Genomic DNA, 15,255 nt, shown 5'->3' on the forward strand with positions numbered 1-15,255 from the left:
CGAGAAATGCGCTACGCTACTAAGGACTGCTATTTGTATGACGCATTGATTTTGCACAACAAATCAGTCCTTTATGACATAGGCATTAGTGAGACAGCTTACTAGGTTTCGGAACAGAGCTTATGTCTTTGCAGGTGCACTGAACGTTATTCACATCCTCCCTACACGGTAACCATCACTGCGTGCTGCCCACAGGGCATCGCCGAGGCACTGTGCAGAATACAGAAAGTCCTGTGGTCGGTCACCGAGCATGAAATACTAATCAATTTGGCATTCCAGTAGGGCTGGTAGAGTTTGGCTCTGGGAGCATACTGCACACAGGCAACAGGTGTGAACTGACACCTGTTCTGTGTTTATGATGACAAGCCTCAGCAGGAGGGAGGGGTAAAATACCTGTATTTTCTCCTCAGCCTTCCATGCCCTCGCTTTCTCACTTTTACCATTTCCCAGAAGGTGTGCGGATGAAAGGGAACGAGACGTGCCATGTGGCCAGTGCAGCCAAATCCATCCTGTTTTCATCTTTCAGTCACGTGCACATCTTGAGTGGCTAGATTTGAGCACTTTTAGTAATTTCTAGCCAAGCGTTTGGCAAAAACAACTTGATAGCATTACACACTCGGGGGTTTATGCAAACAGCAGCGCTGCAGCTCCAGTCGTGTTGTTGCGAGCGCAGTACTAGTCGTCTCACCGAGCAGAACTGCAGTAGGGTAATAGATGCAGGTGTCACACAGACCGTTCTGGCGCTTTCCTCCTGTGCTCTTTCTAGCTGGAGGAGACTTAGCAGAGGGAGGAGGGGGTGGACTGAAAAATGGGGATAATTGTCCTCATGCTGCGTGGGTTCTGAATTGCGGCCATTGCTCTCTGCACAATGCCTTTCTTCTTTTTTCTCCTCTTGCTTTTTTCCTCTTTCTGTCACGCAGCCAGTGGCACTCGACGTTGACCTGTCAGTCTGCAGAATACTCACAATGCCGTTGGCCACAGAAGTTAATGCTAGAACATGTGTGTGTTCATATGTGAGTGAGCGGAAATGTGCTTTGAGTCGTGTTGGCGTGTTGTGTAAGGAATGGGGCAGTTGGCAGCGTGGCCCTCTTACAGTCAACATTCGCACAGGGTCGAGGTTCGATAGCCTTATTGCCCTCCATCTGAAAGCCTGGGTCTTAAAACTACGCATTTGATCTTTTGTTAAAGTACTTGTAGGAAAAAATGGCAGATTTTGTTTAATAGAGTCAGTGTATTAATGCAGTAGATGATACAGGCTATAAATGTCATTCAACAACCAATCTAAATGTAAAAAATAACCACTGACATCATATTTACATGTGACTTTGCATCTATTTTTACATGTTGAGACGAACAAATTGTGGTCATTAAAACATGCTTTCTGTAGAATGTCATTGAAGGTCTTTCCAAAGGATCAGCGCATCAATTATCAATCTTTTATTTTTATAGCTTATGTTGTAATGCATTAGATATATAAGGGATGATGTACAGCTGGTTATACTGCCAAATAAACCTAGACAGGGAGACGAGGTCCTCATTGTGAAGCAGGTCTTGGTTTATTTAGTGATAATGACTGACTGTCTGACTGAAAAGTAGCCTGCCTATTAGACAGCGACTTACCAAATAAATAAATACATGGACATGAGAAATTTATTTGATCTTACTTGTTAATTGTCTTAATGTTTCAAAAAATAAACTTAAGAAAAAATAGTCTGTTGCTACATTTAAAACTATGAGCCCAGCAAGCAACGAGACAAATGGAACAATATTAATTCATAAATTGCTGTTAGCTAATCTGCATTCCAAGCTCTTACTCTATTTTAAGATCTCTGTCATCGAGTTCTTTCATTTCTCATACTGGTCCTTACGAAGGATGTTTTCATTTTCTTGCTATAACTGGAGACTCCTGAGCTTCTGTCCAACTATTAAAGGTGTTATGCTTTATTAAAATTTATACTGTGGTTAATACTGTGGTTAAATTAATATATTTGTGTCAGTCAGCTAGTTTAGGGTTTCTTCTGGTTTTATGAAGGCAAATTTAAGCCTTTTTAAGACCCTCAGAAACCGTGTAGTTGTACCAACTTTTTGGGTTACAAGTTGGCACTAATCAGCTATAACAACTTGCACTGATACGAAAAGACAGGCCAAAGTAGTAGACAAATATTGCTAGCAGCCAAAAACATTTGATTGACCAGTGTTTGAAATCTGGGTGGCAATTTGCTGTATTCTGTTCAGGTGTTACATAGGTGTTACCACTTTTAATACTGATGTGTGCATGAGCTAGAATATGCATTCATTTTGTCGGTAGGCCTACACACACACACAGTAGGTCCGCACTTTGTGTTTATTTGCTGCTATTCACCTCTGCACAGCTGTTAATCATATGGGCAGGTCTAGCAAGTGTAGTCTTGTTCAGAATGTTTATTTGGCCTTAGATTTAATTTAAATAAAGCTGATTGGGTTGGCAGCACCAATTCCATAAGGACGGAGCGCTTCCTTTCTGTGACCTCACATTAGACTCTATAAACACACGAGAACACAGTTTTTAACAGTATAACACCATTCCAGCTGAGCTAATCAAGAGGTAAAAAGTTACCTCAGATGTAGGCTGTTATAACTCTAATCACCATATATAACCTCAAAGATTGCACAGAGCAAGATAATCTACCATTGGCTGCTGTCCAGTTTCGATATGTTATTCACGTCTTGACTGCGAGTCAAGTACTGCAAGAACTAGATCATGTTAATTTGAAGAGATTAAAAAATATAGTCAAGGCCAGCATTATATCACAGGGCGTTTCTAACACTCAGTGCACTTTATTTTAAATGTGTATGCAAATGCATCCCGATACATCTTTAAAGTGACAGTGACCCCTACTTTGCTGTCATCCTGCATGACACGCAGTGCGGAGGGTAGAAGTGATTTTGTGAAATGCCTTTAAATGCCATACATTAAGCTGTCAGAACAGCATTGCTCCATTCCAGGGTGTTGGAAAAGAAATTCTTTCCATTTTCTGATGTCACTGCACCAGCCGATGCGAGAGTCATATTGAAATAGACTCTATATAGAGCAACGGACACATTGATATGAACGTGCAGTGGAGTCAAAAACAATGGATTCTTCAGTCATCTCACTCATGAAAAAGAAAAAAAAAACACTCTAGTTTAAATAAAAGCGCATAGGGTCATGACAACCCCACCGTGTGCATAGGAATCTTTATACTGTCATTAGTGTAATCGATGGTGATGAATTGGAATTTAAAAGGCGTTGCTCCTGAATATGAAACGACTGTTAAGTTTGGCCCGTTCTATTAGGTAGTTGCTTATCATTAGAAAGTGCCACTGGTAAATTGGATCCACTGGAGCCAATTAACCACTGGAAGACACTGAACGCTGCACATCCTCATGTATTTATTGATCAGACACAATTGCTTTAAAGTGGGGTTATCAGCGTTGTAAGGCACGCTTCTCGCTCTTCAACAACACATGCACTAAACATGTTATATGGTTAATTATACTAAGAGTTTGTACTTGCATTGAAAAAACAAGCTCTTATTTGCATTTGGGAAGCAGTTCATTATTCCAAATAGATATTTGGCATTTAAGCAGATGCTTTTATGTAGAGTGGTTTACAGTGCTCTAATTGAGCACAATGCCTGTGGGATCTGGGGTGAAGTGTTTTGCTCAAGGGCACAATAATAATTGAGCAGGACAGTAAACTCAGTACCTCAACACTTCACTGACTGGGACTGAACATGCAACCCTTATTTTAGCTTCTATGGTTACCTTCACTACTAGCATCCTTGAGCACATCGTCTTCAGATATATATATATATTTAAATTTGATCATTCTATTTGATTTCCCCCATGACACACCAGTGGGTTATAAAAACACAGAGAACAATAGATTTTTTATCTTTATGATTCGATATGTCTAACATATAATTTTTATTATTGTTATATATATATATATATAATTAAAAGTAATGTTATCTATTTATTATTATTATTATATGTATTCATTAAGGGAATACTAAGCACATTTCAGTTACATTTCAGTTGAGTTTTTACCATTAATATCCAGGTATTATAGATCTTATTGTAGACAGTGTCATATGGTGCCAGTGTTGTATCACTTTACATCTTTACATCTGAAAAAAACTATCAGTAATGTCTATTTTCAGAGTTTCCACATTAGACTCGCATTGCCTTAGTGTCAAGTCTGGTTCAAAGAAATCGTGGGCATGAAACAACTTGGCATGAGGCTCATGATCTCCACCTAAAATAAGCTTGCAGCACTCTTATTTATTCAGTAAAGGAACACTAAGCACATTTCAGTTGATTTTTTTGCCCATTAATAATTTCAAGCATACCCCTGAATACTCCAAGTCGATTTCTGTGCAACAATAAGAGAGAAAATATGTTTTATTAACAAAAAATCAACACCACTGAAGCTTTCGACTCTCTCACAAAGACGCACACCATGACTCCCGCAGTGTTTTGGCTCCCTACTGAGGAGAAACAGTGCCCCCTGCTGTTCAACAACCTATTTTACACAACAAGGAACTAGGCCACAAAGTCGGTGCTTAGCAAAGCTTTCAACTTTTTCAGCATTTATGCAGAGCTCATCTCACACCAGACTCCCAAAGCTGGAATAAGTGCATCAGTGTGTACTGTAATGACATCTTAAGTCTGTACCAGTTTACTCCGTTAATGAGTTGCAAAACTATGCTAAAATGTTCCAGTAGCAGATTGCCACCAAATCTCTCTTCAGTCTGATGGCAGCAGATAGCTTTAAATTGCCCTCACGTATGCTTTGAACTATATCCAGTCTAATTACAACAATAAAAATATGCTGTGTGCATTTAAAACATGGTCAATGTACAGTAAAATACATCAAAAACCATTCATATCATGTGCGATGCAGTTCATATTTCTGGAATGCTCTGAAAGAGGAAAGAAACTGAATTGATAAGAGCTGTAAAGTGTTTTCAGACATTTAAAAGTCTCAAGACTGTGGGGCTCATGAACCGTGGCAGGCAGGGAGCCCAGCAGCATCCTAACAGTGCCCCAGTTTCCCTCTGCAAGTCAAGTTATTATTATTCATGTGTTCCTCAAAATAGGAAGCCTGTGAGATGGAAAGTCAGAGTCTGGCCTGAATAGTACAATGACACTTGACGGAACTCCCTTGTCCATCATTAGCGAGCAGAGGATTAGGTGATGGGCGCAAGTCCATTTTGGGAGAGATCTGCAGGACTTTAATTACCTGTGTGAGCTCTCATCACAGTCCAGAAAAAGACAGAGAAGAAGGGCTATTAGAGCCCCGTGTTCAACCGAAGCTAAATTACTCTTTGATTTACAACCGGATAAAATCAACTTCACCTTTGTGGATAGTGAAGGTCATAGTACGCTCGTGTGCTATTAGGACACTTAATGGGGAATTCACTAAGAATGCACCGTGCCTGCTGATAGCGCTGTTTTACCAGTTGTGGTTATGCAAATCAGTTAACAGTGCAAACACGTCCACAGAATGTGGGCTGAACGCAAATGCAGGTCTTAAGGATTGGTTCTAAGCACTGTTGTGGTGAATACAGCGGACTACAACATTCTGCTATACTTCACAGATTTAGACACCTCAATTGTTCCTTTAAAATGTGAAAGTTTTGTGAATAAAACGTTATCTATAATGAACCTAATTTACATAGTAAGGAGAGATGAATTTAAAAAAAAAAGAATATTTACTGCGCATCGCTACTTTAGTGCAATTAGCGACTGGCTAAACTAAACTGGTTAAGTAATGCAATCTTAACAGCACTGGCAAATTAGTTAAAAAGGTAGTCAATAATGAGCCTAAATGACGTAAAATAAGCACACTTGAGCTCAAATTTTTTTTTATTAACTGCGCATTGCTATTTTAGCACATTTAGCTACTTGTTAAATTGGATTGCAGGTGATCATCAAAAAGCCAAAAGTGGGATTGTCTAAAGAAATTAAATTTGATGAATAAATATTCACGACTAATATAACGCGACGAAGATCGCAATGGCAAAGAGCAATACAAGTTGTGAATACGGTGCAGTCTAATTTACATAAAAGATGTGTTTGCACATCACATAAATAATATTCTGCGCATCGCTACTGCATTTAGCAACTGGTTTAACAAAATTTTGGGTGCTCATTAAAAAAAACTAAAAGTGTGAATAAATGCCCAGTTATTTCACACTTTACCAACTTTTGACAAATATATGTTCTCGATCAATACAGCACAACGTTAAATGCTCCGACAAATAGCTTTGCGTGTTGTGAATAATGTGCAATCTATCATGAGCCTAATTTACATAAAAAGATTTAAACAGTCACAAGACCGCACAGTCTTATTATATTAAATAAACTGGTTTGTGGGTGGTTCTCATCTAAATAAATAACACTTTATGAATAAATATTCATGATAAATATAATGCAACGATAATCGCAATGGCAAATAGCGATGCAAGTTGTGAAGAAGGTGCAGTCTATAATGAGCCTAATTTACATAAAAAGAGGCAATAAAATGAGGCACTTTAAAACATAACATTCACTGCGCATCGCTACTTTTACATATTTAATTATTGGTTTAGTTTAGTTTAGTTTTTACTGGTTCAACTGGATTACAGGCGTTCTTTAAAAATCCAAAAGTGTGCTCTATATAAATAAAGTTTTTACAAATAAATGTTCACCTGATCAAGATAATGCAATGTTAATTGCGCTGGAAAATAGCAATGCATGTTGTGAATAAGGTGTCGTCTATAATTAGCCTAATTTACACAAAAAGAGGAGTGTTTGCACAAAGAATATTCACTGCGTATGGCTATTTTAGTGCATTTAGATGATTATGGATTACGGGTGCACTTAAACAGCCAAAAGTGTGCTCGTTTGAATAAACAGCGATTATTTCACACTTTACCATCATTTGAAGAATAAACGTTCACATGATCAATATAGCGCAATGTTAATAACTAAAACAAGCCTAATTTACATAAAAAGTGTGTGTCTGTGATTCAAATAATGACAATTTAAACATTCGCATTACAGTGCAATTTTAGCGCATTTGGTTAAAGTTAGGCTACAATGATTCACCCCCAGAGAGGAATTGAACTGTTAATCATATTGACCAACATCATGATACGTGTTGCAGATCACAGCTTTTTGAAGAACAGTAAAGCACTCTGATGACTATTATCCATATTATGCATATTAATTGATTAAATATTTCATTCATTCATTCATTCGCACACAACTTCATTGTCCTCTTTAGATTCTGAAGCAGTCCTTAGTTATTCTTTTGCACTCCTTTCACCATAATGTTATCATAGGGTGAACTGTCCTCTTCCTCATTGTCCTTCTGCTTTGAAAGCAAGGCCCTCCTGGGAGGTTTAGGAACCGCATAGTCGTCGGCAGAAGCATTGTATGGGTACTCGTGACCGCTCGGATCCATTACTGTACCCAACATCTTCCAAGCATGACCTTTGACCTCCTCCGGTTCATCATAGAGCGATGGAGGCACACTTGGGGCCACACCACAACCCTCTGGTTCATCATAAATGTGCTCCACTCGTTTGTAAGAATGTGTTTTTCTGTTTGCGAAACGGGTTCTGATTGCAGTTTCATCTATAATGTCATAAAGTGGTTCTGTGTTTTCTATATTGCCTTTCTTGTCATTTTCACAACTGGGTTCTACGAACATGGGTGGAGGGTTTGATGCAGACAAAATGTCTCCCAGAACGTTCTTGGCAATGGTGTCAAAGGGCAGCGAGTAGTCAGAGTCCTCGGGGTTGGAGCATGTGGAACGTCGTTCTTTTGGTTCTCTCTTCTCCCCTGGACTTCCCCGATCTGGATCAGGGGCCATGGCCCGGGAATACATCTCATCCTCACTGTTGACCAAAGGACAGCTGCGGAAGTTCTTGACCTGGCTCTTTCGCGGCGGAGGCCTGGTGTCCAGGGTCAGGCTCTTGACTCCGGTCAGAAGTTTCTCTGCAGGGGCTTCAAGTCTGGTTTGCTGAGGGTTCTGTGGTTGTTTAGGTCCGTCTCTGATTGCTCCGTCAGTCACCACACTGTAGATACCTGCATCCTCTGCCACAGCTCTCATTTGAGGTGAAAGGGGCATGGTATCTCGCTCCCCACTTGATATCTGCTTCTGAGGTAAATTGACTCTGTGTAGATTGATGGCGGCCTCTACAGATTGGAAGATGCTGTTTCCTTGCTTTGTGTCGAACTCAAAGTTGCCTTCCCCCGAGTCGCATCTTCGCCCAGCCTCAAAGGAGAATGTTGCCTGTTTGTTGAGAAATTATACATTTAATTAGTAGTAAGTAGTAAAAAGACGCCAAGACACAAAATTTCAATTTAATCTTCAAAAACAATGCATGTACAATACCATCCGAAAGTTTGGGGTCAGTACGATTTTGTAAATGTTTTTGAAAAATGTCTCCTATTCTCACCTAGGCTAAATTTATTTGATTGAAAACACGGTAAAATGGTAGCTAAGCCTCACCCTGTTTTTCTGCACATTTTGAAGGATCGCATCAGAAACAAGTGATGGAAACACCTAATTTCGAAAAAAAGAAATTTCCATAATTCTGAAAAAAGTTTTTACACTCACTTGAGGTGGTTTTTGACTTGTGCAAAAAAAGAGTTAATGTAAATAATGGCAGATGGAAATGCATTTGCCGAATAAATTCTGACGTAGCGAACATTAAAGCCATGTAACTAATCGTCTGTTTCCACTGATGGTGTCTTTCCTTTTTTTTTTTACAGTATTTACTGTTAATTACTAGGTTACCAATACCACCGTCAACTGCTCAAACAACTTAATGGAAACATACCTAATTTGCTTCTTTTTTTTTTCTTTTTTTGCAAAAAAATTTGGAAGCCCAGCTAGTAATAATGAGAAATAGTATTACAAAATATATATATATTTTTTTTATTTTTTTTCCCCTATTTAATATATTTTAAAATGTCATTTGTGACCCTGGGCCACAAAACCAGTCATAAGGGACAATTTTTTAAAATTTAGATTTATACATAATCTGAAGCTTTCCATTGATGTATGATTTGTTATGATAGGAAAATATTTGGCTGAGATACAACTATTTGAAATAAAAAAAAAATAAAAAACAATCAAAATAATGAGGAAAATCACCTTTAAAGTTGTCCAAATGAAGTCCTCAGCAATGCGTATTACTAAACAAAAATTAAGTTTTGATATATTTACGGTAGGAAATTTACAAAATATCTTCATGGAACATGATCTTTACTTAATATCCTAATGATTTTTGGCATAAAAGAAAAATCATAATTTTGACCCACACAATGTATTGTTGTCTATTGCTACGCGCTACTTATGACTTGTTTTGTGGTCCAGGGTCACATTTATCCCTGTGATGGCAAAGCTGCATTACTCCAGTTTTAAATGTCACATGATCCTTTAGAAATAAATGTATATCATCAATGTTGAAAACAGGTGTAATATTTAACATTTATGTGAAAACCATGATACATTTTTGCAGGATTCTAAAAGGAACAACATTTATTTATGATACAAATCTTTTATTTAAACTTTTAACAGTCTGACCACAATAAAAGTGCCTGCCAGGACAAAACCAGGCTAGGAGACCAGCTGTAAAGCTTAGGCTGGTTTATTATTTTTTTTATTTTTTTTAATTGAGTAAAATGTTTTCATAGTATGAGTTTATCAGTGCAAAGTCCTAACAAAATTATTTATGCTGATACTGTTTGCTGCTGATACTGATAACTTTGCCTTGGGCATTCCTAAACTTTTAGTGGCAACATTCTTTCTGACAATAACATCTCATTCAAATGACAACGTCTTTTTACAGTTCAATATCCCCATCACTCTACTGGGGCTTTAGGAATGACAGAGAGCACACACCTCACTAGCATTAACTGAATGACTGCAGATCACGGTCAAAGCCATACCTTGTCTCGTCCGAACCTGCGGAGGAAGCGGTAGGGCCAGGAGTAGAGAACCTCTCCCGTCTTCGGTTCCTTCAGAAGGAGGCTATCAAAATCAGTCCGTAACAGCACTGTTCCTTTCAGGCTGCATCTCTCAGAAGCCTCTGTACGCCTCACCGTCACCTTAAAGTCTTTCATTGCTGAAGACAACAGAAAGGAAAAGCTTTACATAAACAGTGTGCCAAAAGAACACAACATAGATCAACCACTTGACACTTTTTCAGATGAAAAATAACCGTGGATTCAGCACACTTGTGGCCTACTGAAGGCTTATGAGTGTCTTTGCGGTTATATCTTTCAAAACATTTTTAAAAACTGTATTAGGAACTACATCTGATGGGTAAACACAAATGGGGTTCTAGAATCATAAAAATGTATAACTATGTAATAAATTATATAATATTTAAAGCATTTTCTCTGTGAATGAATATACTGATTCAACTCTTTTTGGAAGCAGATGGAACGTATCAGAGGTCATTCTCACATATGTACAATAATTCAAAGCAGATTTCTTTTGATGCAACATGTACGCAATATAATTGGTTTTTCACACAAGTGTACAGATTTAGCACATGCACTGCTGAGAAACAAGCATCTTATTAGATGTTCTCGGTTAGGAAAGGTCAACACCCCATTCGTTACTGCTGAACTGCAGGGTGAACCGTGTGGCGCAGGATTCTGCTGCTGCTCCAGAGGGATTGTCTATTAAAGGGCTCGCCATGCAGATGTTTTTCTGCATGAAGCAGACATAGGTGATGAAACTCTATTAATTTCCTGAGGTGAAGTGTCAGAAAGAGATTTTTCTGCACATGTCATTCAGTCCAAAAACAGTCGACCCATAGCAGTGGGCTATTAATTCAGGCTTTGCTTAAATTTAATGCAAATTTGGATGTTTCTCAAATTCTGTATAGCAGTAGTTAAAATTACGCTGAAATATTTCCTATTATTATTATCCTTCAGAATAAAAACTAATAATAATAATATTTGGGTGTTTAATTTTTGTCAAACGCTTTCAGGACATTTACAATTTTTACATTAAATAGCGGAATCTCAATGTTTGGTATCCAAAATACAATTAAATAGATATTAAAAGATTTATTCATACATTTAAATATTTATTTATATATTAAAAATGATGTAAATATTATTTTAATTTACCATAGCAAGTTTGATTTGGAATTATACACAATAAAATATCCTGTCACTGCAATATTTAAATACTATTAAATATTGTATGATTATTTCATATGTCTGTTTAGATGATTATCTAAATGTAATGCTGAATTTTTTTCATATATTTTAAAAAAATAAATGAAAAACAATTGAAAGTGTTGGTCTGGAACAAAGATAAACAATACAATCTATAAATATTGTTAAAAGCATGTAGCAAAAATTTACCAAAAACCTGTTGAAGGCATGATAAAAAAAAAAAAGTTTGCAGTTTTCATTTTATTTTATTTCATTTTTTTTTTATTTTGTTGTGTGTTTGTTTATTCTTTATTTATTTATTAGTATTTTAAATATAATTTTGTTTTTGTTTTTTTTCTCCCACAGTTTTAGTTCAGCTTCATTTATTCAAGTAAGTGTTATTTTAGTATTTCAACTTCAGTTAGCTACCAGGGCAATATTTCTAAATTTAATTTAGTTTAGGTTTTTCATCTAATATTAAAATTTTATTTTATTTAAATATTTTATTTCGGCTCTATTTCAAATAACAAAAAATGTCTTTAACAGTTTTAGTTTTAGTTTAAAATAATAACCCGGGAATAAACACCCATTTGCATGTTTGTATAATGTTTTGTCAATTCATTCATTCGTGTTACTGTATGTTACTGTATTTTCGGCTTTTATTGAACAGAACAGTATAGACAAGAGAGGAAACAACACTGAGGAGAGAGAGCGGAAGAGGATCAGCAGAGGACCTGGAGCTGGGACTTGACCTCGGGTCGCGAGGTGCAGCCGTGCATGTCATTGCTTCAGGCCATGCATTGGCATAGTTATGCCTCTTTTGCATAATTATGCCAATAATCATACTAGAAAGGGGAAGAGAAAGAGAGAAAGACAAAGGCTGCGATGTGGTTTGGAGGTATCTTTTTTCCGTTTGAAACGTGGCTCCTCCAGCCACAGTCAAACTTCATTGCGAGGAAGTGTGTCTCTGCAGAGACAATGCTAGCTTCTGTTTGCAGCTGTCAGAACAGAAGCAACCACTCCACACCTCTCAGCAAATGAAAGAATGGCACTTCCTTCAAAAGAACAAAAAAGCCACACTATATACAGACTAGTGTAAAAATGAGACTCATTTCCATATTTACATCCGGTTGTCACTGAGCAACAAGTGGTAAGATTCATATGCAAGATTCTCTCTGTATTGCTCTACATTTGGCAATGCACCAAATTCACAGCAACTGTTTTGTGGTTGTAACCCCCCATTTCCACTTACATTCCACATGACCTCATTTGCATAACACACTCTCATACTTTATCTCTTTCTCCCTCCAGGTGTGTGTTGTGTTCAGGAAGTTGTAAAATCGTAAAAGGTACATTTGACACAAACATTTTTGCATTTTATGTAGACATAAATAGAGTGGGCTCTAAAAGTCTGAGAGCTCTTTCAGTGTAAGATGCACAGCCCCGTTACAGCATAAACAGAGGATTTGGCATCCAATCAGGTTTACTTGCAGTAGGTCACTATCCACCGGCTACTGGTCAAGCATAAGGTTACCTTCAGCAAGTGAAACCCTTATTTCTTCCAAATATGTGACCCTGGACCACAAAACCAGTCTTAAGTCGCTGGGGTATATTTGTAGCAATAGCCAAAAATACATTGTATGGGCTTATTTATCCAGTTTTATCCAGTGATGTATAAATCCCAATTTCGAAAAACTGACCCTTATGACTGGTTTTGTGGTCACAAATAGTGTTTTAGTCACAAAATATTCTTTCTTGATTTATCAAGGCAAAGCTTTTACATTATTTTGAATGCAAAGTAATCATTTGTGACACTGACTGATATTTTTTAGACAACAAATGGATAGTCTAATTGGCTTGGAGACAGTATTTTGTTTTATTTATTATTATTCCTTTATTATGGATACATTAAATTAATTAAAAATGACACATTTATAATGTTACACAATATTTCTATTTCAAATAAAAGTTGTTGTTTTTTTATCTGTTTTCAACACTGATAATACTAAGAAATGTTTCTTGAGCAGCAAATCAGCATATTAGGATGATTTCTGAATAATCAAGTGACACTGAAGACTGGCTTAATGACCGCTGAAAATAAATTAAATAAATTAAAATGTAAAATATATTAAAATAAAAATCATAATTTCACAATATTTGACTGTATTTTTGTTCAAATAAAAGCAGCCTCGGTGACCATAAGAGACTTTCAAAAACATGAAAAATCTTTTTTAACTGTAGTGTAATTTTATTCTGTCCAGTGATAAGTTTTGATTTTACTAAGTGTCAAATCTGGCATCAGACATAAATTGGCGGAGTCAAGATGAGTGATGCTTTTCTGACCTCCTAGCACTACTGTTTTTGAATTGTGTTGAATTATGTGGTTTCATATACTATGTGATCTGCTGCTATTTGATGTGGTTTACCGCTTTTTAGTATCACTAATTTCGCCATAAGGTTTGATTCATTGACGATTTTGTGTTTGTTGTGAAAACGTTGCATCCTGGTGTAAATATCTGTATGTGCTGTAAATAAGCAGTGGTTTTACAGCCTTACAGTTCCCCTCTGATCGCTGAAATCCTCGCGCACCCTGTTACCCTGCTGTCGCTTGACAGAACAAGGCCTTCTGATATTTAAATTGAAACAGATGGATTTGATAAACCGCCTGAATGTGAATCTCCCCCAGGCCCGACACATTCCAAAGAGGAAAGAAAGCAACAGAATGCTGAAGCTCACACAGACATATGGGCCAACTTTTTGTGGACTGAAATAAGTCAATTAGTGTAATGAGATCATTTAAATGCTATTTCTAAATGCTGGCAAATATAGTAAGATAATCAGCCATGATTAAACAGTCAGGGTTGTGTTCAAATGCCCAGTGAAGTTAGACTGGCTGGGGCAGATTGCCTGGCACCTGTGCTGCATCAGTGATATGTGTTTTTGTACTTCCACTTCTCTTGACTGTCATCTTGCTGAAGCCACAATGTGAGACATGTCCACTGAGGACTTCTATCTGTCTTTTCCATCTTTGGGGACGCGTTTTGGCTATTTTGTGTTTGTGCATTTGTTTAAAAAGTCTGTTCGCCTCTTTTTTAATTTGCACAATGTAAATGAACAGATGGAAGAAGAAACATGTACCAAGACTGAAGACAATGCAGAGAGTTCAATGTATTCATCCAAACCGGATTCATGCAAAAACGACTTAAACTGAGGCATTTTATATTAATAAAAGCCTAAATTCCCCCATTAGCGTTAATGTTGAAAGGTTGAAAGGTTGAAATCATTAATGAAAATGCTTATAATTTACACATGAAAATATCATTGCAAAGAATATAAAATAAAAAATGTATGTATGTGTATATATATATATATATATATATATAATAAAATTAATATTTTTATTTGGAAGAATGCATTAAATTGATTAAAAATGACAGAAAAAACATAGAAATATTTTTTAACATTACAAATGTTTTATCTAAATAAATGCTGCTCTTATGATCTTTGTATTCATCAAAGAATCCCAAAAAAATGCATCAAGGTCTCCACAAAAAAATATGAATGAGCACAACTGTTTTCAACATTGAAAATAATAACAACAACAATAATAATAATAATAATAGATTAGCAGCAATTCAGCATATTAGAATGATTTATGAAGAATCATGTGACACTGAAGGCTGGAGTAATGGCTGATGAAAATTCAGCTTTGCCATCACAGAAATAAATTACGTTTTAAAATATATACAAAAAGAAATCAGTTATTTCAAATTGTTATAATATTTCACAATATTACTACTTTTACTGTATTTTTTATCAAATAAATAGGTGAGCATAAGAACATAAAAACTTTCAAAAACATAAAAAAAATCACCAAACTTTTGAATGGTTGTGTGTGTGTATACATATATATTCCATCACAGAAATTACGTTTTAAAATATATACAAAAAGAAATCAGTTATTTCAAATTGTTATAATATTTCACAATATTACTACTTTTACTGTATTTTTTATCAAATAAATAGGTGAGCATAAGAACATAAAAACTTTCAATCAAA

General features: G+C 36.4%; 1 protein-coding gene across 1 annotated transcript in view; it reads right to left on the minus strand.

Moving 5' to 3' along the window:
* Window positions 1-4,356: 4,356 nt before the first annotated feature.
* The window catches only part of dok2 (docking protein 2), a 34,311-nt gene continuing 23,412 nt past the window's right edge, over window positions 4,357-15,255 (minus strand). The window contains exons 5-6 of the mRNA XM_016562778.1: window positions 9,973-10,148; window positions 4,357-8,308 (exon numbers count right to left, since the gene is read on the minus strand). Coding sequence (XP_016418264.1) covers window positions 7,310-8,308; window positions 9,973-10,148 — 1,175 coding nt within the window. The 3' untranslated portion in view covers window positions 4,357-7,309. The remainder of the gene's footprint in view (window positions 8,309-9,972; window positions 10,149-15,255) is intronic.

Source organism: Sinocyclocheilus rhinocerous, unplaced genomic scaffold (assembly GCF_001515625.1).
Source record: "Sinocyclocheilus rhinocerous isolate Xijiao unplaced genomic scaffold, SAMN03320098_v1.1 scaffold3752, whole genome shotgun sequence".
Classification (NCBI taxonomy): Eukaryota; Metazoa; Chordata; class Actinopteri; order Cypriniformes; family Cyprinidae; genus Sinocyclocheilus; species Sinocyclocheilus rhinocerous.